The 24,534-nt window shown below is 32.7% G+C and overlaps 1 protein-coding gene across 1 annotated transcript; it reads right to left on the bottom strand.

Moving 5' to 3' along the window:
- Positions 1-1,145: 1,145 nt before the first annotated feature.
- On the bottom strand, positions 1,146-10,745 carry LOC125814759 (dimethylallylcistransferase CPT1, chloroplastic). The gene is made up of 5 exons (XM_049494218.1): positions 10,515-10,745; positions 4,425-4,512; positions 3,992-4,326; positions 2,790-2,845; positions 1,146-1,623 (listed from the first exon to the last, which is right to left on the bottom strand). The coding sequence occupies exons 1-5, from the start codon at positions 10,743-10,745 to the stop codon at positions 1,185-1,187; spliced, it is 1,149 nt and encodes a 382-aa protein (XP_049350175.1). The 3' UTR covers positions 1,146-1,184.
- Between the last annotated feature and the right edge of the window lie 13,789 nt (positions 10,746-24,534).

Genomic DNA, 24,534 nt, shown 5'->3' with positions numbered 1-24,534 from the left:
CTTTGACAGGTGGAAAAAACAATAATTGATCATATTGTTATTAAGAATAATTTGAAGTATTTGAAATTGGTTGTTAAAGAAACTCTAAACCTTCCGTTCTTATTAGGATCGAAATAATCAAGTGTCCTGCGTCCTACTGATCCATTGTCCTTACCAAGAGAATCAACAATAATGAAAATGCATGCACACAATGGGAAGGGACCTCGAATATTGGGGCGATTCGGAGAAATTTTACCTAATCGATTCAACAATTATGTCGATAACGATGATCATGTGAAAATCAAAGGATCATAAAATCTTCCTATGGAGTTTTTGGCATTTGGATTTGGAAAAAGAATTTGTCTAGGGATGTTATTTGGTGCATTGAGCTTACACTGGCTAGATTACTCTACCATTTTGTACTTGATTGCTTCACCATATGACTAACAAGGATTGGTCTTCTTAGAATTACTTTCTCTGTTCCAATTTATGTAGCATGCGTCTTTCGGATTGTCAAACTAGTTTTTTAAAAGTCGTGTCTTGTAAATATCTTAATTATCAATTATTATTTATTTTGATTGTATGGACTAATTTTTCTTGGGAGGACACTTGTTTCCCGATGATAGATAGGTGAGATGTTTAGCTTTCTTTGTCAGAATATGTGAGTGAATTAAATTTTAATGAGTTAGAATCTGTCTATAAGGTTAGGAGGTTAAAAATTTATTGTGATATTGAGTTAACATCTTGCATAATGATCAATAAATGTACTTGACATTGTGAATTGCTACCGGGCCTAACTTTTATTGGTATCAACTAAAGTGGAAATGTTTCCTATATTTGATTTATTGAGATTGGTTAATGCTTGTTCGAAAACGAATAAGAGTCTATAAGTGTGGGATTGTAATGTGGTATCAAACATATGCAATTAGGGTTTGATAAAAGCTTTGTCTGATCTAGGAGCGAGTTTAAACTTGATGTCCCTAGTAATCTTCAAGAAGTTAGGCCTTGAGAATCCTAAATCTACTCCAATAAAGTTATTGATTGCAGATTGATCCCGATGAGAATATTATTTGACGTCTTAGTCAAAGTAGATAAGTTTATTCTTCCAGCTAACAAATCGATACATAATAGATTTAACATATCGACATATATTATTTTAGAAAAAACACATAAAACATGAGATACTAGAAACCTTTTTTCCTTCCTCAATATGTGTGTCCACCAAAACGTCTATGCCTTTGTTGAAAGTTAAGTATTGCCTCCTTAAGATCTTTCTCTTCAAAATCAGGAAACAATGTGTTGGTGAAGTAGAATTCCGTATAAGCCAATTGCCACAACAAAAAGTTACTAACTCTTTGTTCACCTCCTGTCCTTATAAGTAAATCAGGATTTGGACACTTGCTTTCAAGTTCTTGCTCAAATAAATTCTTGTTGATATCTTCTACATGTAATAAACCATTCATTACTTTATTGGCAATGCTTTTTGTTGCTTGCAATATGTCATAATATCCACCATAGTTTAGTGCAATCACAAGATGAAGTCCTTTGTTTCCCTTTGTAGTCTCTTCTGTTAATGCTATGCATTTTTGTAATGTCATTGGAAGGTTGGATTTACAACCAATAACAGACACTCGTACTCCAGACCTATTCATAAAAGGCCATGGAAAAAATTAAAACAATGTTATATATTTATATTGAGAAGTAATTTAATTTTTAAAATTTGACTTGCTGTAAAAGTGAATCATTTCGAGTCAATACATCAAAAGACTCAAAATATCAAGAGGAGCAAATATCTAGAATTTAAAACTATTTAGAGGAGATTTGAGTATCACTATTGAAAAAAATCAGCTTATTTTGAAAAATGAATTGTTGCAATGTATAAACAATGTATATAGCTATGTTTGTAGAAATTTTTTTCGTCACTTGTACAGTTACGTAAGAAGTCGATAAAATGCACCATTTGAGTTGAACTCCTATCTTTCTATGATGTGAACATTTCTACCACTAGATCATTGATGCTTAGTTGTGTTTTTAATTATGGAAAAGAGTTTAAAATGTTTTTGAACTATGTAAAATTGAAGAAAAATTATTCTAAGTTAATAGTTTGGTTTAAATTGTCTTTGTCATCAATAATATGGTCTAAAACTGCCCCTATTATTCCTTAATGGGTCGAAAATATCCTTTTCCTAATAAATATATATATATATTTTATTTTATTTTATTTATTTATTTTTTTTATTATTTTTTTATTTTTAATTTTTTTTTAAACACATTTTATTCCTAATAAAAATTTTAATTTTTAAGAACTTTTATTCTTGTTTTTTCTTTTAGATTTACTTCAACTAAGAAATAAGTAGGCATTTTTCTTCTTAATCTAATTTTATCAATCAAATAGAATACTATATGTACCTTTGTTTAATTGATAATATGGATCATATATATAAGATCATAATAACCTTATCATTAAGTTTATTTCAATAACAATTAAAAAAACTAACAAGATTGAAAGTATTTTTATTTTTTAATCTTTTTCGAATTGAAGAAGGATAAGTATTTGCTAATAAAAAAAATATTATTACAAAAAGATTGTGTTTAAAAATAAATAAAAACAATATATTTATTTGAGAAAAATGGCATTTTTGACTCATTAAGCAATAATAGGAGTGTTTTAGATCAAACTATTGACGAAGACATTTTTAGACCAAACTATTAACTAAAAACATTTTTATTTCCATTATTCAAGGGAATTTTTTACCCTTTTCTTTATCCTTTGGTGACATTCCTATATTTTAATTTTAAAAAATCACTACCTCGAAAATTCATCAAAGAATTCTTCGAACAGTTGCATCAAGAAATCAACATCCTCCTGCACCAAAACAAATGGTTATATATGCTTGAACAAAAGAAACACAAATAGAAATTCAATAAATTATATTCATTCTTCTAAACTTATTTGTCCTACTTTCTGTTTTAGTTGATTTCAAAAGGAATGTCTTTTTTCCTCTTTTAGCGAATCGTTAATTCAAACTTTCCACCTTACATTCTTAAGATTATAAGATTAAAAGATAATATATTTGATATATCTTTAATTTAAGATTTTATAAAATTAAAAGTCTTGTCATTACTTGTTAAACTTCATATCAAATTAAAATAAAATAAAACAAACAAATTACATTTCTCTCGAAGCTAAAAAGATTTACATTTTTCACCTCATGCGTCAAAATACTTGAGCAACGTTTAGTATAAAAATCTGAATCTCTCTCTATATATAAAAATAATTTTACTCATAGAAATAATGATACTCCCTCCATCTCTTTTTTTTGGTATCATTCAAATTTTAAGAGTTGTGTAATTAGGATTTTAGGAGGTCAAAAATGTTTATTTAAAAATAAAAAATGTTTGAACAAATTTTTAGAAAAAAATAACTTTTTAGCTAAAGGATCCAGTTGCATAAACTATTGAGTAGCTAAAAAAAGTAGTTTTTCTCCAAAAATATTTTTGAGAAGATACACTCAGAAGCACTTTTTATAAGTTTAGTGAAACAAAGTGGAAGTTCAGGTAACCAATACTATGATCATATTTTCCAAAATTTTTAATGATTTTAGTAGCCAGGTAAAAGAGAATTTGTCGAAATTACTAAGGAAAAACAAGATTTACCGACAAATAAATTATGTAGCTAAATAATGAAATTTGTCGCTAATCCTATTTTACGATGAATTAACTATGAATTTCTATTAGATACGAGTAAGTTATTGATAAAGGGACTAAACGTGCACCAATGTAACTATTTAAAATGAAAATAGTTTAACTATTTTGAAATAAAAATATTTACATAAATGAAAAGACATAAAAGTACAAGTCATCATATTAACAATTTCAAAATATTTTTAAAAAACATGAAGAACATGCAGGAAAAGAATAACTCATCTAACTCTCAAAATCAAAGTACGAATATCACATAAATTAGGACAGAGAGAGTAAAATGTACAAAAGCAAATGCATTCATCCATACCTTGGATCGTTTCCAATTTTCAGTAGAGAATGCAAAAGCAGTGATAACTTGTATTCCCAATTTAGAAGAAATGTGACAAATCTCTTTTAATTTTGGAATAATAAGTTTGTGACCTTCATATACTTCTAAACCCTTAGCCTTTGCCCATCTCCTATTACCATCCATTATCAAAGCAATGTGTTTAGGCATAAGCTCTTCATCAAGATAGAGATCATCATTATCATTATCGTCATCACAAAGCTTTTCAGTTTGTAAGTTGAGTGAGCATGACATCTTGTTGAGTCCACGAGTAGACACTGTCAGAGGCGAATTTAGGATTTGAAGTTTATGCATACCTACAATATTAGTCTTAAGTTAAATAGTGAATTTTTTTATATGTATGTATATAAGGTATGAACAAAAACTACTGGAGTAATTTCCATAAGTAATTAACCTTTGAATGCACCCATGGATATTGATGTATTTCGTTGTAAAATCAGAGATGGAGATGATGATTTCCAACATTGAAGACCCAAAGAGCTCTTCAATGAGATGAAGTGTTGGGACACTAATGAAAAGCTCATGATTTGTTACTCAAATTTAGTTTATTGTGAACTGAAACAAGGGAGGTGGTGTTTAAATAGAATTATGGTATGACTCTTTGTTCACGGTTATGGTTAAAAAATCATATCGAACCGCAATTCGAACCAAATCAATTATACAAATAAGATGCGAATTATACAAATTATTGCCCTCTCTCGCTCGCCTCTCTCCTCCCTCTCCCAATCTCGCTCTCCTCTCTCCTCCCTCTCCCAATCTCGCTCGCCAGATATACAAATACATATGTATACCAGTTACATATATACAATTATTTTGATAGATATGCATATGCAATTCGCCTCTCTACCCTCTCTCACTCGCTTCTCTCTTCCCTCTCCCAATCTCGCTCGCCACTCTCCTCCCTATAACATGTAGCTACAAATCGTAATTAACAAACTATAACTATGAAGTGTAATTAAGCTATTTTTGAGATAATCTACCATTTTGCTACACCATATGACTAACAAGCTCAATGGTAGAGTAATTATTCGCATTGGTTTTACAAGCCTCGCGGATTGACTTCTTCGACTACGCCATCACCGAGTTCAAAAATGTAAGTTATGAACTTGTGTTATGCTTTATTAAGTGTGTATCATCAGATAGATAAAGACTAAAAATTGCTAAATCAACAGTCTCCTAAATAACTGATAATACCACTAAAGGACGGATAAACCTTTCACTTAATGCTCTTCACTTTACTCCTCCAATTTGATGTAAATTTATCTAAAATGTCACATGACCTTCCATATGAGGTTGTAATTTGAAAAACAATGTTACAATTCTGTATCACCATGACATCTCTCTATTTCCTAGTTGACTTTGATATACTCTTGTTAATAACTTTATTTAAAAAATAAAATAAAATTGTACGACTACCTAGTGTCTAACTGCACATGTCGTCACTTAATTATCACCAGTGGTCCAATGCTAATTAATTAATTTGACTTTTTGATGGATTAAATTGCATAATAAAGTAGATGACTTTAATTCATGAAAACTTCTTATTATATTTATGAATTTTGGAACACTTGTCTGTTATTCCTGCATTCATGTTTCCTCTTTTTCTTCCCTTATTATCACGTGCTATAGGATATTTTTTAAATATTTATACGCATAGAATATTTACGTCAGATTAATTTTTAGTAAAAATTAGGCAAATCACATAGTATAAGAAGGAAATTACTTTCTATCCCTACTCTTTCATTAATTACCAAAAATCCCTTTTTTAGTGTCTTTCGGATACATAATACAGCAGAGCGGATACTTTAATTAATAAAGGGCGGATACTTAAATTATTAAGTTGTTGGCACGGATACTTTAATTAATAACGGGCGGATACTTAAATTAACGGGTGGATGCATAATATAGCAGCGCAGATACTTTAACTAATAACGGGCGGATACTTAAACTAATAAAGTATCCGGTTAAGTTGAATTGGGGGAAAATAAGGGATTTTTGTATTTTAGTAAAAGAGTAGGGAAATATTGAGAATAGGTAAAGTAATGTTGTGTACTTAAGTAATTTATGGAAAAATTACTTAAATACACAACACTTCTTTACCTATTCTCAATATTTCCCTACTCTTTTACTAAAATACAAAAATCCCTTATTTTCCCCCAATTCAACTTAACCGGATACTTTATTAGTTTAAGTATCCGTCCGTTATTAATTAAACTATCTGCGCTGCTATATTATGCATCTGCCTGTTAATTAAGTATCTGTGCTGCTAACAACTTAATAATTTAAGTATCACCCGTTATTAATTAAAGTATCCGCGCTGCTATATTATGCATCCGTCCGTTAGTTAAGTATCCGTGATGCTAATAACTTAATAATTTAAGTATCCGCCCGTTATTAATTAAAGTATCCGCGCTGCTATATTAAGTATCCACACTGCTATATTATGTATCCGAAAAACACTAAAAAAAGGGATTTTTGGTAATTAATAAAAGAGTAGGGAAAGGAAGTAATTTCTTTCTTATACTATGTCATTTGCCTAATTTTTACTACGCATCAAACATGGTTCCCAAATATTTATACGCATCGAACATGGAATCTTTTTGTGGGCCTTAGTTGGTCAGGCCCATATCATGACCTTAAACTTGGGCTGCAGCCCAAGAAGCCAACTTATCAGCCTAACATGGGCGTATACATATTACTGAAAGAGTGAGTGTATTTATGTGTATCTTAGTTCAAACATGGTTGTAATTGTGTTTCATAGTGAAAAAAAAGAGAGAAAATCTCTATGTTGGTTACAATTTCTCTTGGCATTTGTATTAGTGGATAATATCTTGATGCAATATGTTTGTATGAGATTTAGGTGTGATTGAAATCATAAACATTTGTAGGTCTAAAATATTGATGACTTTTATTGGATTGTGGTGGGATAATTGAGATTCCTTCTGTTATACAATCTGTGTTTAAAACAGTACTACTGATTACAACAAACTTTGCAGAAACACGAAGTTACCAAAGTTTAATTAACCAATGAAGAACAGAAGAACATAATTTAATTCACAAAACTAAAATCTGTAAAAACATACCAGAATCTGGAAAAACAAAATGGAAAGAAGATCATTCCACTGAATGCACAGCGTCCCCTTAAGGAAATCATTTCCCTCTAGTATCTGAGGTTTGATTTGGAATATGTCCTCTCAAGATAGAATGATTTCAATCACCAGTGTATTGATACCCAAAACGCTGGTGTCAGCGAGCCACTCAACGACAGTAAAGTACACAAAGAAAATTTGTGCAAAAGAAGAAGAAGTAATTAGAAATTTTCGTAAGTAAAAAGTCTGAAGAATTACAGATATTTATAGCCAAGAGGAACTGATTTCGAAAGGTTGCAACCTTTAGAATCCACACGACCATTCATGGAAGTTTGCAACCTTTCAAATGGTCATGGTTGTTCCTGAAAGTTGCAACCTTTCAGAACAGTCATCTCCAACTGCGGGAAATTCAAATAAAACGGAAAAGTATTTAAATAAAATGAGTCGCGCGCAGATCCGAGTCGGGTCGGAACGTTTCGGTTAATTAACTAAATAATTGAAACGTTTTGACCATTTAATTAAATTAAATTAATTAAATAAATAATTAAAACAAAACTTTGTCCAAAAATTAATCTATCGATCGATCATTTGCCAAAGCCAAAGCCGAGTGAGCGACGATGACGAAGGCGAGAGGGGGTTCCCTCTTTCCGACCCTTTTAACAATTAATAGAAGTGTTTCTCTATTTAAACACTTCTATTTTTCTTTCCACCACCAATGAGGGAGAAATGCATTTTCTTAAAGCATAAAGGAATCTTTTCCAATTCCTCTTTTCATCTTCCCTCCATTTCCCATTTAACTCTTGCTATACCTAACAATCCCCCACATTAATGGGGAATGGTCATAACATAAAGGAATGCACGGACGAGTGTGTACTTTACAAGCAAGGATCAATTGCATCTGGATAAGTAGGTTTCCCCTTGGCCTTTCCGTAGTGAACATATGTCGGATATACTCGGTCAATTGGTAGATGTGATATCTTTGAACCGTTAAGCTTTGGTGTATATCTAGACAACCATAAGTCACACAATTAACCCTTTACCGTTTATGGTTCTTAAGGTTGTGTTCGTTTCAGCCATTAACACCTCTTGGTTTCATGAGTGTATAGAGAATAGACTTTTGACAAAAATTCTCTTTGAAACGGCTTACACTTCACACTCACATAGGTGATTTCTAACTGTGTTATCGCGTAGATACACTATTTGGTCAAATCTGCCAAACTTAGCAAATTATTAAAAACTTTAAGCTTTATTAACTCATTAACAAACCTTAATGTTTTAACCTTGTTCCTGAACATTGTCTTCATCATGAGAATGGATTAAGTTGATTGACAATGTTGAACCGTCAGCCACAACTTTATTTTTCTCCTTGAATCTAGCTCTTGGGATCTCCAGTCTGCTAGATAGAGTTACCGCCATGCTGACTTGTCCTAAGCGGTAAACCCATTCCCTTAGATGATCTTTCAACTGCCTCTCTCACTAGGCCTTTCGTTAGTGGATCTGACACATTATCGCTTGACTTCACATAGTCAATTGTGATAATTCCACTAGAGAACAGTTGTCTTACGGTGTTATGTCTCTGTCATATATGACGAGACTTCCCGTTGTACATGACGCTCTCTGCCCTATCTATTGTTGCTTGACTATCACAATGTATGCAAATAGGTCCCCAAAGGTTTGGGCCAGAATAGAATATCCTCTAAGAAATTTCGGAGCCATTCAGCTTCTTCACTAACCTTATCTAAAGTAATAAATTCAGATTTCATTGTGGAGCGAGCGATACATGTCTGTTTGGACGATTTCCAAGAGACTGCTCATCCACTAAGTGTAAACACATAATCACTTGTGGATTTTACTTCATTTGACCCGGTGATCCAACTTGCATCACTATATCCTTCAATCACGACATAATATTTATTATAATGCAAAACATAGTGTTGTGTATATTTCAGATACCCTAACACACGTTTCATTGCCATCCAGTGAGTTTGATTAGGATTACTAGTGAACCGACTCAGTTTGCTAATAGCACATGCTATATCTGGTCGCGTACAATTCATAATATACATCAAACTTCCCAACACTCTGGCAAATTCCAATCGAGATTCACTTTCACCTTTATTCTTTTGAAATGTAAAACTTAAATCAATTGGAGTTTTGACAACATTGAAATTCAAGTACTTGAACTTATCCAATACTCTTTCAATATAATGAGATTGAGATAATACTAGTCCCTGAGGAGTTTTGAGAAGCCTGATCCCTAAGATCAAATCAACAACTCCTAAGTCCTTCATATCAAATTTACTGGACAGCATACGCTTAGTAGCATTTATATCGTCAATATCTTTACTCATTATTAACATGTCGTCAACATACAAACAAACAATGACTTCATGATTCAGAACGTTTAATGTAAACACACTTATCACATTCGTTAATCTTGAATCCATTTGCCAACATTGTTTGGTCAAATTTAGCATGCCATTATTTGGGTGCTTGCTTGAGCCCATAAAGCGACTTCACAAGTCTGCACACTTTCTCTTCTTTACCAGGAACCACAAACCTTTCAGGTTGTTCCATGTAAATTTCTTCCTCCAACTCTCCATTTAAGAAGATTGTCTTTACATCCATTTGGTGGATTATAAGATCATGCACTGTCGTTAGTGCTATTAACATCCTAATTGATGTTATTCTTGTTACTGGAGATTATGTATCAAAGTAGTCCAGACCTTTTTTTTGTCTGTATCCTTTGACTACAAGTCTTGCCTTATATTTTTCAATAGTCCCATCATCTTTCATTTTCCTTTTAAAGATTCACTTTGATCCTAAAGGTTTATTTCCTGGAGGAAGATTAGCCAATTCCCAAGTATGGTTACTTAAAATTGATTCTATCTCACTATTGACTGCTTCTTTCCAATAAGTTGACTCAGACGAAGACATAACTTCATTAAAAATTTGAGGCTCATTTTCAAGCAACAGTGCCACAAAATCTGGTCTGAAAGAAGTCAGTTTCCGTTGGCGATTACTACACCTAAGATCCTCATTAGGTAGTGTATTTCCCGTTGATTCTTCCCGTGGTCGTTTAGGTCTTTCACTTGTCGACTCACATTTAGTTTTATACGGATACATGTGTTCAAAAACTCAGCATTATCTGACTCAATTACCGTATTAATATGAATTTTAGGATTATCATATTTATGAACCAAAAACCGTTAGGCCTTACTGTTCACAACATATCCAATAAATACACAATCCACTGTTTTGGGTCCAATTTTCACCCTCTTGGATAAAGGAACCTTTACTTTGGCTAAACACCTCCACACTTTGAAATATTTCAAGTTGAGTTTCCTTCCTTTCCATAACTCATATGGAATTGATTGCGTTTTATTACGGGGTACCCTATTGAGTATCCTATTAGCCGTAAGGATGGCCTCCCCCCACAGGTTTCGCGGTGAACCAGAACTGATTATCAAGGCAATCATCATTTCCTTTAATGTTCTGTTCTTCCGTTCTGCCAAACAATTTGACTGTGGTGTATATGGTGCAGTAGTTTGATGAATAATACCATATTCCAAACATATCTCTGCAAAAGAAGATTCGTATTCTCCACCACTATCACTCCGAATCATTTTTATCTTTAGATTCAATTGATTTTCCACTTCATTTTTGTATTGATTAAATGCATCAATTGTTTCATCCTTACAATTAAGCAAATATACATAATAGAATCAAGTGCAATCATCAACAAAAGTTCTAAAATACTTTTTCCACCACGAGATGGTATTGACTTCATATCGCATATATCTGTGTGAATTAAGTCTAAATATTTTGAATTTCTGTCAACAGACTTATAAGGATGTTTAACAAACTTACTTTCCACACAAATTTCACATTTCGATTTATTACATTTGAAATCAGGCAATACTTCTAAAGTAATCAATTTTTGCAAGGCTTTGTAATTGTCCTAAACGGGTATGCCATAAATCATTTGACTCCAATAAGTAAACAGAAGCCTTATTAATACTGTCAACAACCATTACATTCAGTTTGAAGAGGCCTTCAGTGAGGTAGTCCTTTCCTAAGAACATGTCATTCTTACTTATTACAACTTTGTCACTAACTAGGACACATTTAAACCCATTCTTAACAAGCAGTGCAAAATAAACTAATTTTTTTTTAATAGTAGGAACATGCAGAACGTTGTTCAATGTCAACACTTTGTCGGATGTCATTTTCAACATTACTTTCCCAGTTCTTTTAATTCTTGTTGTTGTTGTGTTCCCCATGAACAAATCTCCATCGAACTCAGCAGGAGTGTATATTGCAAAGGCTTCTTTCGCAGAGCAAATATATCGAGTGGCACCTGAGTCGAGAAACCACTTCTTGGAATTTCCAACTAAGTTGCACTCCGAGATCATTGCACAGAGGTCATCTGTATCTTCCATCTCTTCCACAATGTTTGCTTGACTTTTGCCTTTGTCATTGTCTTTGTCCTTTTTTGGAGCACGACAGACAGAAGACTTGTGACCAGCCTTACCACAATTGTAGCAGTTGCCCTTGAATTTCTTCTTGGCATGTTTTGACTTCTGTCCGTTGGACTTCTTTCTCTTCTTGCCTTTGGTAGGAGCTTCTTTAACAATATTAACTCCAATTATTTTCGAACTCTTACGAGACTTCTTTTCGACAGTCTTGTTATCTTCCTCAATCTTGAGAAGAATCACAAGATCTTCAAGCTTCATTTCCTTACGCTTGTGCTTTAGATAATTCTTGAAGTCATTCCATAAAAGAGGTAACTTCTCAATCATTGCAGCCACTTGAAAAACTTCATTAACTACCATGTCCTTAGCAATCAGATCATGGAAAATAAATTGAAGTTCCTGCACTTGTGATCCAACAGTTTTACTATATGACATTTTATAATCTAAAAACTTTGCGACCACAGACTTTTTCAAGCATGCATTTTCTATCTTATATTTCTTCTCAAGTGCAGTCCATAATTCTTTCGAAGTTGTCATTGCACTATAGACATTATATAAGTCATCCTCTAAAGCACTCAGAATGTAGCCCTTACATAGGAAGTCTGCCTGTTTCCATGCTTCAATAATCATGATTTTTTCTCTGTCTGACATATCAGCAGCAGGCACTAGAGTTTCTTCATTTGTAAATTTCTGCAAACCAAGAGTGGTAAGCCAGAAAAATATCCGTTGTTTCCTTCCTTTGAAATTCACACCAGAGAATTTTTTCGATTTCTCTGCTGGTGGTACAACAGTTCGGGTTGGTGCAGCAACAACCATCGTTACATTATCATTTGCCATTTCAGAATCTGTAATAAACAGAAATTGATACAAATGACTCAGTAAGCAATACCTTAAATTCCAAACTTAATATGAGTATAAAACCACGAAGGTTTTTGTCTCCACCAGAAACACATATTAAAATAAAATAAATAATTTCCTTAAGATTGTTATACAATTTGTGTTTAAAACAGTACTACTGATTACAACAAATTTTGCAGAAATACGAAGTTACCAAAGTTTAATTAACCAGTGAAGAACAGAAGAACAACATTTAATTCACAAAACTAAAATCTATAAAAATAAAATGGAAAGAAGATCAAGCCCACTGAATGCATAGTGTCCCCTTAAGGAAATTATTCTCCTCTAGTATCCGATGTTTTATTTGGAATATGTCCTTCCAGGATAGAGTGATCTTAATCACCACTGTATTGATACCCAAAACGCTGGTGTCAGCAAGCCACTCAATGGAGGTAAAGTACACGAAGAAAATTTGTGCAAAAGAAGAATAAGTAATTAGAAATTTTCGTAAGTAAAAAGTCTGAAGAATTACAGGTATTTATAGCCAAGAGGAACTGATTCCGAAAGGTTGCAACCTTTCAGAATCCACACGACCATTCATGAAAGTTTGCAACCTTTCAAACGGTCATGGTTGTTCTTGAAAGTTGCAACCTTTCAGAACAGTCATCTCCAACGGCGGGAAATTCAAATAAAACGGGAAAGTATTTAAATAAAATGGGTCGCGCGCGGATCTGCGTCTGGGCGGAACGTTTTGGTTAATTAACTAAATAATTGAAACGTTTTGGCCATTTAATTTAATTTAAATAAATAATTAACTAAATAATTAAAACAAAGCTTTGTCCAAAAATTAATCTCTCGATCATTTTCCAAAGCTGAAGCCGAGCGAGCGACGACGCGAGGGGTTCCTGCTTTCCAACCCTTTTAACAATTAATAGAAGTGTTTCTCTATTTAAACACTTCTATTTTTCTTTCCACCACCAATAAGGGAGAAATGCCTTTTCTTAAAGCATAAGAGAATCTTTTCCAATTTCTCTTTACATCTTCCCTCCATTTCCCATTTAACTCTTGCTATACCCAACACCTTCATCCTTAATCAAAGGTCTCAAGTTCGAGTTTCTGAAAATGGAAAAAATCTTGTTGGAAGCGTTGGCCGTCTCCAAAAATGGACCATGCAATGAGCGAATCCAAATTTAATCAGATCCCAATACAAATACTGAACACCGATTGAAAAATAAAAAATAAAAAATAAAAAATGAATTTGAACCTTGGATATTACCTTGACAAAATCTGGACAGACTACTACGTACAAAAGAATTTATCCATATAGGTGATCTTAGTCTTATTAATTTAATTATATACAAACTTAGGTATAATGAAGCGACTATCCAAACTGTGTGTAATCACACTAAATAAATCGTTACACAAAATGTCATTTTTCATAGCTATATAATAACGATTCAACAATACGATACAACAAAATATAAGTACGTAACATTCAGAACAATATAGTATTATTTAAAATATCAATACGATACGATACAATAGGTAACAATTCATCATCCTCAACCCATTAGCAATAAATCTTCCCATTATATTCATCTTCTTAGACTTAAGTACTTGAAGCACATTTTGTGCAGTGCAATATGAAATTGCTTGAATAGTGACCATAGGGTTCACACCATGGGCAGTTGGAAAAACACTTGTGTCACCAATAACAAATCTTCAACTTCCCATGTTTCTCCTTTGGATTTACAACTGATATTTTTGGATCAATTCCCATTCTACAACTTCCTATTTGATGTGCTGAACATATAGGTGTTGATAGATTTTTTAATCCTCTTGAACTTTCTTCTTTCACAAAACTCTCAATTTCATCTACACTTGATTCTTTCACTTTAAATTTCTTTCCTTTTACATGGTGAGTTCCAATTTCTTCTGCTCCAGCAGCTGCCATGATTCTTAATAGCTTTTCTATACCAACCTATATCAGTGGCAAAGTCAGAAATTTCATTAAGAGGTATTTAAGGATAATATTTGACATATATATAGTACATGGTAGAGGTTTCCCACGAAGAGTGTTCAATTGATCACCCTTCGACATACATATTAGTTATGCCCCTTGCCTTCATTGTAGAACTAAAATATCTAGAATAATTTCACAACTAGAGTCTAGGAAGGATGAGGTGGATGCAGACCTTATTCCTACCTTTTTGTGGGATAGATTTTGTTTGTGAATAATCATAAATTAATAATTATTAATCATATCAATCACCACATAATCATGTGATATATTAAAATTTGTAATGGTTCCTCATATTTAACGGTAATATAATTCTATAAATAGTGATATAATATATAATGTTTACATTAAAGAATTGAAAATATACACTTTCATTAATTAAAAAATAAATGCATGTCAAGTTATAATATCATAAAGACAAAAATAATTGTAACACCCCGTAACTAGAAAGAACTAGAAAGAAGTGAAAAATTGGAAATAATCATTTTTGGAAAGGATATAAAAACCTGGAAAATTTGTCAAGTATGTTAAGTTTGATTTTTGGTCAACTTGAAACGACCATAACTTCTATCTCATGATGAGTTAGGTGTGTTTCCAGATATCGTAGGAAAGACCTTGGAATAATCTTTCCAACGCCGCCGAGTTTGCACGATTCCAAGTTCGCATGAGTGAGATATGCCCAATCGAAGTTGGGCTGTTCAAATAAGGAAAGTCCAATCCGGATTTTGAACGGGTAGTTTGGTCTTATCCTTACCCAATTAATTTAATTTGTTTTAGTGAATTAATTAAGGGTCAAAACTGAATTTGGTCAGTTTAGAAAATTGGAAATCTACGCCAGGGCTTGGAGAAAGGAGAAAAGGCAAGATTTGTCAAGAACGTTCAAGTTTGATTGTGGATTTCGCCAATGATTCAATCCTACGAGGTATGTGGGTTCACACAACGTTGTATTCGTTCACCCACGTGCCAAACATGTTTAATTCAGCATGAATTCATCCTAAAAGTTGAAAGTTTGAATGTTCTTAATGTGTGTTCTTGAATTTACTTTTGTTCTTGAAATTGGGATGAAATTGAGAAGTTTCTAAGATCTTTACCTCGAGTTTTAGAGGTGTTTTGAGTTAGGTTCTTGGGTACATATGCTGGGTATCTGAATCTAAAGAGAATTTGAGAAAAATAGTCGATTTTAGGCGAACTGGGGCTGAAAAACGAATAAGGAAAAAGTCGGGCGAATCTGGGCAGTGAGCCGCGTCACAGACCTGCTTCTCAAATTTGAGAAAAAGTTCTTCGCGGAACGGAGCGGTCACGGACCGTTCTGCCTCAAAAGTTATTTTTGCGACCAAAAAATTAAATACATCTCCGCGTCGCGGACCAGCTTTTAGACAGTGATTTCTTGATCTTTTCTCGTGTTTAACTATCTAAAAACACTCCTAAACATCATGAGATCTTTCCTATCACAAATCTCAATCCTTGAATCCATAATTCAATTCAAGGATCAGTTAAGAGTCAAGTCAAGAGAAGTTAAGAGCCAAGTCAAGAGAAGTTCATAGAGTCTTCCAAAAGTCTTTTACAAATTATTTAACTTTATTTTAGGACTTGAGTTTTGAGTTGAGTAAAGAGTAAAGTTGAAGTTCATTTCTTCAAAGTATATGGGGACTATGTATTCTCAAGGAGTTAGAATATTTTCACATTTAAACAAGAAAAGGAAACCTTGATTTCCAAAGAGCCTTTGAGCTAGTTTTCAGAAAAGAGTAAATGCTTTCACAATTAAGCAAGAGAGGAAACTTTGATTTCCAAGATAGCCTTTGAGCTAAGTTTTTGAGCAATTATCTCAAATTACAGAAAGAAGTATGTTTTTAAACATAAGAGCTACTATCATATTTTGGGAGTAGTATTGAGCACCGATATGGGGGAGAGTTCAGACAACTCACAGCCCCCATAAACCATGTAGCCATCATGGGTAGAAAATGGTCATACTTTTTAGATGGTTCTTTTAGTGATTTTTAGCATAGACTAGTGGATCCCCTTAGTAGTTCAAGTTGTGTACCCTCAGCAAGGTATAGGACAGCCCTGGCAGCGTGAGGTAAAACGTTGTATCATCACAATAGCTCTTACGTGATGGTTGTCGATTAGAGAAACTCCCACAGAAGTAATTGTATTCTTATATACACAGTTTATTTGTATTTTTACATACACTTCAGAGTTATAGTGTATCTTTGCATACACACAAAGTATTATTGTATTTCCAAATACACAGAGTCGAGATACATGCTTTAAACAACTTTTCTTTATATTTCACTTGTTTTATACTCATTTATATTGAAATGAGTTCAATTAAGTTGAGTGGAGTTGAGCCATGTAAGTTTTTCTGTTCCTTTCAAGCATATGTCTTGTTTTAGAATTTCTCTCGCATACTCGTACATTCAATGTACTGATGTCATTTGGCCTGCATCTTCTTATGATGCAGACACAGGTAACCAGGATCAACATACAGCGCATCGTTGATCCAATTGAGCACTCAGAGTCAGTTGGTGAACGTCCTTGCTTTTCGAAGGATCCCTTTTGGTTATGTTTTGTTTTATTACTTGCTTATTTCAATTGTTAGGATGATCGGGGGTCTTGTCCCGACATCCCTCAGAGTTTAGAGGCTTCATAGACAAAGTTAGTTGATGTTAGTTCATGAGTCTTCACTTTTCCTTTTCAGTTAAGTTGAGACTTGAGTTGCCACTTTGGCAGTGAATATTATTTATTACATTCTCAGTTATTTATTGAGTAGTTCAGTGTACTATTATTAAAAGCATTTATCTTGAGTAAAGTCTTCCGTGTAATATCTCGGACCAAGAAACGACTAGAAAGAGTTTAAAATCCGAGAATAATCATTTTTTGGAAAGCATGTGGAAATCTAGAAATTTTTGTCTAAGTTAAGAAAGTGAGTCTTGGTCATTTTCAAACAACCATAACTCCTAGCTCAGGATGATTTATGAGTATTTATTGATATGGTTTGGAAGCCCTTGGGAAGATCTTTCCAACGCCACCGAGTTTGCACGAGTTCGACATGGTATGAGTGAGATATGCCTTTCGGAAGTTGGGATGTTGGATTGAGAAAGTCTCAATCCGGATTTAGGGGAGGGCAAAGTAGTCTTTTCTCTAATTAATTTCCTAATTCGTTTTTAGGGATTTATTGGGGTAAAAACAGAACTTAATTTAGTTTTGGAAAATTAGAATACGCTTAGGGCTTGGAGAAAAGAGAAAAGAAGAAAGAAAGGGAGAAAAGCCAATATTTCGCCAAGAACGTCAAACGTTTGAAGTGGAATTCGTCGGGGGTGATCCCTATTAAAGTATGTGAGATATTTTAGTGATGGGTTAGTTCACCCACACACTAATTTGTTTCAATTCAGCGATTTGGAGTTGTTTACATGTTAAGAAGTGATGTTTTTGAAGAACATTGTTGAATTCTTGTTAGTTGATTGTTGAATGCCCATTGCTGATTTGATTCGTGTTTCTGGGTTATTTTTTTAAGTTAAATCTATTGGGTATTGAGGGCACTAATGATCCTAAGTGTTTGGGGAAAGAACCATAAAAGTTTAGAGATGAAAAACGAAGGAGAAAAATCGGAGTTTGCTGGGCAAGGGGTTGGGGCGTCGCGCCTCTCAGAGCGCCCACTTCAGAGTCTGAAGTTTGACCTCTAGGGCGACGCGCTAGCCAGAGCGCCACAACTTTAGCTTTGAAGTTTGTGCTCTGGCTCCCCACGCCTCTCAGAGCGCCAAGGACGCCAGTTCACCCCATTCTTCGCCCACCCCTTCGTACTAGTTCGTAAGTGATGTACCTATGTTTCCTAGTTGATTCTAACATACTCTAAGGTACATCTAAACATCATGAAATCATTCATAAACATGAGATCATGAGCCTTGAATCCATAATCCAATTCAAGGAAAGTTAAGATCAAAGTCAAAGAAGTTAAGAGTCAAGTCTAGAAGTTAAGGAGCAAGTCAAAGCAAAGTTTCTTAAAGTTTTCATCAAGAGTCTTTATTAAACGTTTAAACTTCGTTTTAAGGCTCAAGTTTCAAGTAAAGTAAAGAGTAAAGAGTTGCGTTCATTTCTCAAAAGTTATTAGGGAACTAAGTATTCCCAAAGAAGTTTATAAATGTTTTCACATTTGAGCAAGAAAGTAACTATGATTTCCAAAAGAGCCTTTGGGCAAGTTTTCAGTAAAGGGAACATCGATTCCAAGAGAGCCTTTGGGCTAAACTTTGAACAATTATCTCAAACTAAAGAAAGAGGTGTTTAAAACACATATGAGCTAAAGTATATTTTGGGAGTAGTATTGAGCACCGAATTGGGGACACGAGTTCATATTAACTCAACTCTCCATAAGAACTATGTTGCCACATAGGATTTAACGGGTCATACTTTTTAGATGATCACGTAAGTTAAGCTAGTGGATCCACTAAGTTAAGTAAGGTCCTATATCACGACGAGGTATATGATGGTCCTTGGGCAACGTGAGGTAAAACGTTGTACCATCGCTAGGGCTCATAGTGGTGGTTGTCGGTTAAAGAATCTCCCACAAAAGTTATATTACTTTTATATAGAAGTAAAGTTGAGTTTGTTATTGCTTTATCTTTAATGAACTAAGTTGTTTACACTGTTTTACAAGCTTTATATATATATTGCATGTGTCTTATTGCTTATATTTAGTTCAGTTATTCCTGAGTTGTACAGAGCCAAGGTAAGTGTTCCTTCTTACTCCTTTCAAGCTTAAGTTGTTGTTTAGCCAACTCGCATACTCGTACATTCAATGTACTGATGTCAGTTGGCCTGCATCTTATTATGATGCAGACGCAGGTAACCAGGATCAACATCCAGCGCGCAGTTGATCTAGTTGATCAACATCCTAGTTTTCTTTATTAGGATGTTGTGGGGTCTGTCCCAACATCCATCTCAGTATTATAGAGGCTTCATAGATAGTCAGACAGTAGTTATGAGTCTCTCATCTATGTATTTACAGATATTCTATTTTGAGACATAAGTTGCCATTTTGGCCAGATTTTATCATTTAAGCTGTTTTATGAACTTATATTGTGTTGAGTTAAGTCTTCCGCTGAGTTAAGTAGTCAGGCCAAGGGTTCGCTTGGGGCTAGCAATGGTCTCTGAGTGCCGGCCACGTCCAGGATGTAGACTCGGAGCGTGACATTCCATTGAGTAAGAAAGCCAGGCTAAGGGTTTGCTTGGGGCCATCAATGGTTCTCGAGTGCCTGTCTCGCCCATAGTGTAGGCTCGGGGAGTGACAATAATATTTACCACTAACTTAGGGACCACAAATAGTATTTTCCATTTATAAGAAGAAAGTGTCTAGATATATTCCTTTAGAGGAATATCATAACTATCCTCCGATAACAATAATAATATATCTATTGCAATTTCATAACTAAGATTTGAAAAGGATGATATGCACGCTGCTTATCTCTATCTTATGAATATCAAAAGACTATTTCTAATAGATCTTTGTGTCAAGAAAAACATGTCAAAAAAGTAAGTATATAAATAACTATAATAGTAAAAGTCAATGATCAATAACATCATAAAACTATCCTTAGGACCAAAGATAATAATATTAATCATAACTACCCTCAAGTGTAGGATACAGAAATAACAGAAAAGGGGACCAAAGAATGTCAAATGCACCTCATGACATAACAAAGTGAGTTGGCAACTTTAATTTAAAGGAAGGAAAACAAAATATCATTAATTTATATACCCTCAAGTACATATCTAAATAAATAAGGGAAAAAGGGATAAATATACCTCCGAACTATCGTAAGTGGTATGCATATACATTTCGTTATATTTTTAGTACATCAGTATCCCTACCGTCCAAAATTTTAAAGCGTATATGCCCGTTATACTAACGGTGGTACACATGTCTTAATCCTATCCATTGACCCGAATTTATTAAATTTCTACCAAAAATTAAAAGCCCCACCCGAATTAATTTGAAAACCCCACCCAAATACATAATACCCACGCCAAAAAATATAACTCAAAGTTCCCAAATCAGTTCACTCCCAAAACCTAATTTATTCTCCTTCTCCCACTCTATAATTCGAGGGTATATTTGTCCTTTTTTCCAATAAATAAATATATCTATATATATTGTTGAGAAATTATAGCTACAAGTGTCACCTAGTTGCCGGGCAAACCTAGATGCATGTCTGATTAGAAGTTCACGTGAACTTAGTAACTTTTGTTCATCAGCCTAAGATTTAGTCTGACAATTATTATCAAAAAAACAAAAAGAAGATTGTGATCACTGGGTGAATTTAGAATTTTCAAGGAGGTTGAAAAGAAAAAGTTGTACTAAGATTTAAACTTGGAACCCCAAGATGAGTTTTGAACACCTCAACCACTAAATCAACCTCTAATCTTACGTTTAGAAGATTCAAAATCAATATATAGACATCAATTTTTTTTAAAAATATCTTATATATATAATAAATATTTTTATCGAGAGGATTCAGGTGAACCACATCGACTACCTCTAGGTCCGGCCTGATTGTGGCAGAGTACTTCTTTTGTTGTTTAATTTGATTTTCAAATTTCTTTAGGAGTACTCTAGTTTAAAGTTATGTAAATGTTTACAGTTTGATTTCTACTTCTTGAAGGAGATAGATATGCTTCCCAAGTCATTATGTTACTACCTCCGTCCAATAATAGTTGTCTCCTATATTATTTTGGGATGTTTAACAATACTTGTTTACTTTATGAAATCAATAGATAATTTACACTTAATTCCTAATTTATTCTTATCATTCATTATTCATTTCTCTATTACATTTTTCAAGACATTGCATTTATTATATTCAAAGGGTGATATAGTAAAATTACCCCTCTATTTATAGTTTCTTAAGAAGTAATGTAAATTCAATAATAAATAAGTATTATTTGACAGAGAAATTATTAATTAATGAGGAAGAAAATGAGGGACCATGCATGTGGAAAGGATGTCATAAAACTCTATTTAATGTGTTGGTGTACAATGAATGCACTTTTAGTGGTAAAAAAAAGAGGAAAAAGATATTATCCAATATCCATTGATTTTTCACTTTAAAATTCAATTCTAATTCACCCCTAACTACCTACCATAAATGTATTTTTCTTGTGTCATATAGCTCATATCTATAAGGTTGGTACAAACTTGTGGTAGGGTTGAGATATTTCAAAATATTCTTATTGTTTTTCAATTATTTTTACAATTTTTTCATGATCTAGCTTTCTAGATCATCAATTTTATTGAATCGTCGTATGTGAATATAAGAGTCACACACTTTTTAATAGTTATCAAGTCTAACTATAGCGCAGCTAAGGGTCTAAGATAACTATAACTATAGTCATAAATTACAAGATGGAATTTGCCTCAAGTTTTTAATAATAGGGACTTATTTGTCATGACATTGGAAAAGTCTATAACTATTGGATGAAAAAAATTCCAAATCATCTCAAGTTTATAAAAATTATTTGGGAGGCAGTTGATTTTGACCTTTTGATCTCGCTTGATTCATAAACATGATTCAAAATCAACAATTTTTAATTTTAATTTGACTTTAAAGGTTTGCTCATGGGCTAAACGGAAGTCAAAATTTTAAACTCACCAATTTCAATTAACTATTAATACATACTTGCTTCTTTGTCAAAAATAAGAAAGAAAACAAAATAAAGAGATCATTTATTGTTAAAAATTATCCACGTAATGGCCAACAACTAGCAAAACTTATCACGAGATTCTATATGATACTATATATGCTTTATTTTCTCGATATTTTTTTTTATTTAACGTTTGATATTTATATTAAAGCTGAAATAAATTCTAAATTTATACTAAAAAAATACATTATAAAAGGTGAAACATTTTCTAACAAAAAGGTATGATGTCCACATGAATCAAAGAGTAATAATGCTCATATACTTTTTCTACTATGAAATAAGATATGCTGCAATGATTGACAAATAAAATTAAAGACTAGTCATTTATAGGCCAAAACGTGCAATTTTACATTTAATTACACATCAAGTTTATATCAAAGTGAGATATTATAATATAAAAAGAAAAGTATTTAAAAATAGCTCTAAATTTGGTGTGAATTATTAGGTTTGTCTCCAAATTATTGACAATATTAAAAAGGAATAAGGGTCTGAAAAATACCCCAACTTTGGTCGGATTTGCTGTTGCGATACTAAACTTTCATGAGGACCTATTACCTCTCTAGACTATTTAATACCGTATTTTAAACATATATATTTGCCCACGTGGACATAAAAAATAATGCAAAATTATAAATAGTAATGTGTCCACGTGGGCACATATATACCTTTAAAATACACTATTAAATAGTTCAGGGGTAAAAAAATACGGAATTAAATAGTCTAGGGAGGTAATAGGTCCTTATGAAAGTTTAGTATTGCAACAGCAAATCCGACCAAAGTTGGCGTATTTTTCAGATCCTTATCCCTATTAAAAACACTCTCTACTTGACTAATTGAACTTAAACACACCCTTGATCTTGCCACATCAGTGAAATACAATCTCATATTTTTGCCAACTTTAGGGATGTTTTCAACACTTCTTTTGACATTTTATTAAGAGTCTCACACTCCTACTAGAGTTTGAGACCACTTGATATGCCATGTGGTAGACTGGAGTGTATTTTAAGTTCAGTTAGTCGTTTTTTTTAGAGTAACTTTTAGGTTTAGCAAACATAAAAATCATATTTGTATGCAATAACTATAGTTTGTATAATTGCGGTCCATAGCAAACTTTATGTTTGCTATGACTATTAATATGTATATTTCGATATACATATACAAAAGAATGAATTGTATAATCACTACAAGATAAATGTGAATTACATGGGGATTTTCCTAGGGATTACATATGAAAATTCGCAAGAAACTAAGTTTCCTGCGGATTTTCCTACCAAAAAAAATCCGATGGTAAAACCTTCCTAGGTAATTATTTCCTCCAAATTTTAAAATCCCCAAGTAATTTACCTAGGGATTTATATTTCGTAGGTAAATTACTTGGGAATTTTCTTACAAAAAAAATATACCGATTTGTTTTTGTAAAAATTAACAAAAAAGATTTTTTCTTGACAATATTAATTAATAATTAGTATCTCCTACCTAATTAATTATTTTGTTCTTGAACCCCATACACTTAGGACACCCCATACGCATAGGCACATATTAATTGCACTAACATAATCCTAGTCCACTCTACTTAATTGCACTAACATAATCCTAGTCCACTCTACTTAATTGCACTAACTTAATCCTAGCCCACTACCCAATGCCCAACCTATATGTAATTACTCTATTCTACCAATGCTCTAACTAATAGCATTATAAATGCTAAAAATCATGTGTCTTCCACCTATGTGGTAAGAAGTACCACTAGCATTACACTAAACTTTGTTGTTTTTCTTCAATTTGATTAATTTTAAAGCTAAATTTAATTAAATTAATTGAGTATTAAAAATACAATTTAGATATTCATTACATAAAAAGTACTATAAAGTCATCTCATATTAATATGAGATAAAAATATATCTTAAAATGTTGAGGAAAGTTCATGTGATTTAGCTTTTCAAAAATAAAGCATGAAAACTATTTATATATTAAAATAAATCACTACCACCCAACATATCATGAAAATTTTATGCTACACTTTCTATGACATAATATATATATAACGAAGTATATTAAATGTAGACAAAATTTACATTATGCATACAAAGTTCTTATAAATAAATAATTGAAAATATAAATATATTTATAAATTTAATGTGCAAGGGAGTTATAAATCAATAATTGATTTATATACTTACTATAGAGATTTTTTATTTTATTTTTAATGCTAGTAAAAATATAATATACCAATTGGATTTACAAGTAAAAATTATTTATTTTTATTTTCATATAATTCTATCAACAAGGGGTAATTAAACTTTTATGATAGATATTTTTATGTTGGATAAATGACTATCCATATAATTTTAATTATTTCTATCTTTCAAATAAAAAATGGTATCATTG

The sequence above is a fragment of the Solanum verrucosum genome, unplaced genomic scaffold (genome assembly GCF_900185275.1).
Source record: "Solanum verrucosum unplaced genomic scaffold, falcon-dt-bn FXZP01000268.1, whole genome shotgun sequence".
In the NCBI taxonomy this organism is placed as follows: domain Eukaryota; kingdom Viridiplantae; phylum Streptophyta; class Magnoliopsida; order Solanales; family Solanaceae; genus Solanum; species Solanum verrucosum.
The sequence above is the reverse complement of the archived record's forward strand: the minus strand, read 5'-3'. Positions and strand labels throughout refer to the sequence as shown.

Coding starts and splice junctions, on each gene's coding strand:
- LOC125814759 (XM_049494218.1), bottom strand. CDS start 10,745: ATGATTCGGAGTGATAGTGGTGGAGAATACGAATCTTCTTTTGCAGAG. Junction 2,846..3,991: donor AAAATTGGAAACGATCCAAG/GTATGGATGAAT, acceptor GTTTTGGTGCAG/GAGGATGTTGATTTCTTGAT. Junction 1,624..2,789: donor TTCTTTGATGAATTTTCGAG/GTAGTGATTTTT, acceptor TTTTATGAATAG/GTCTGGAGTACGAGTGTCTG.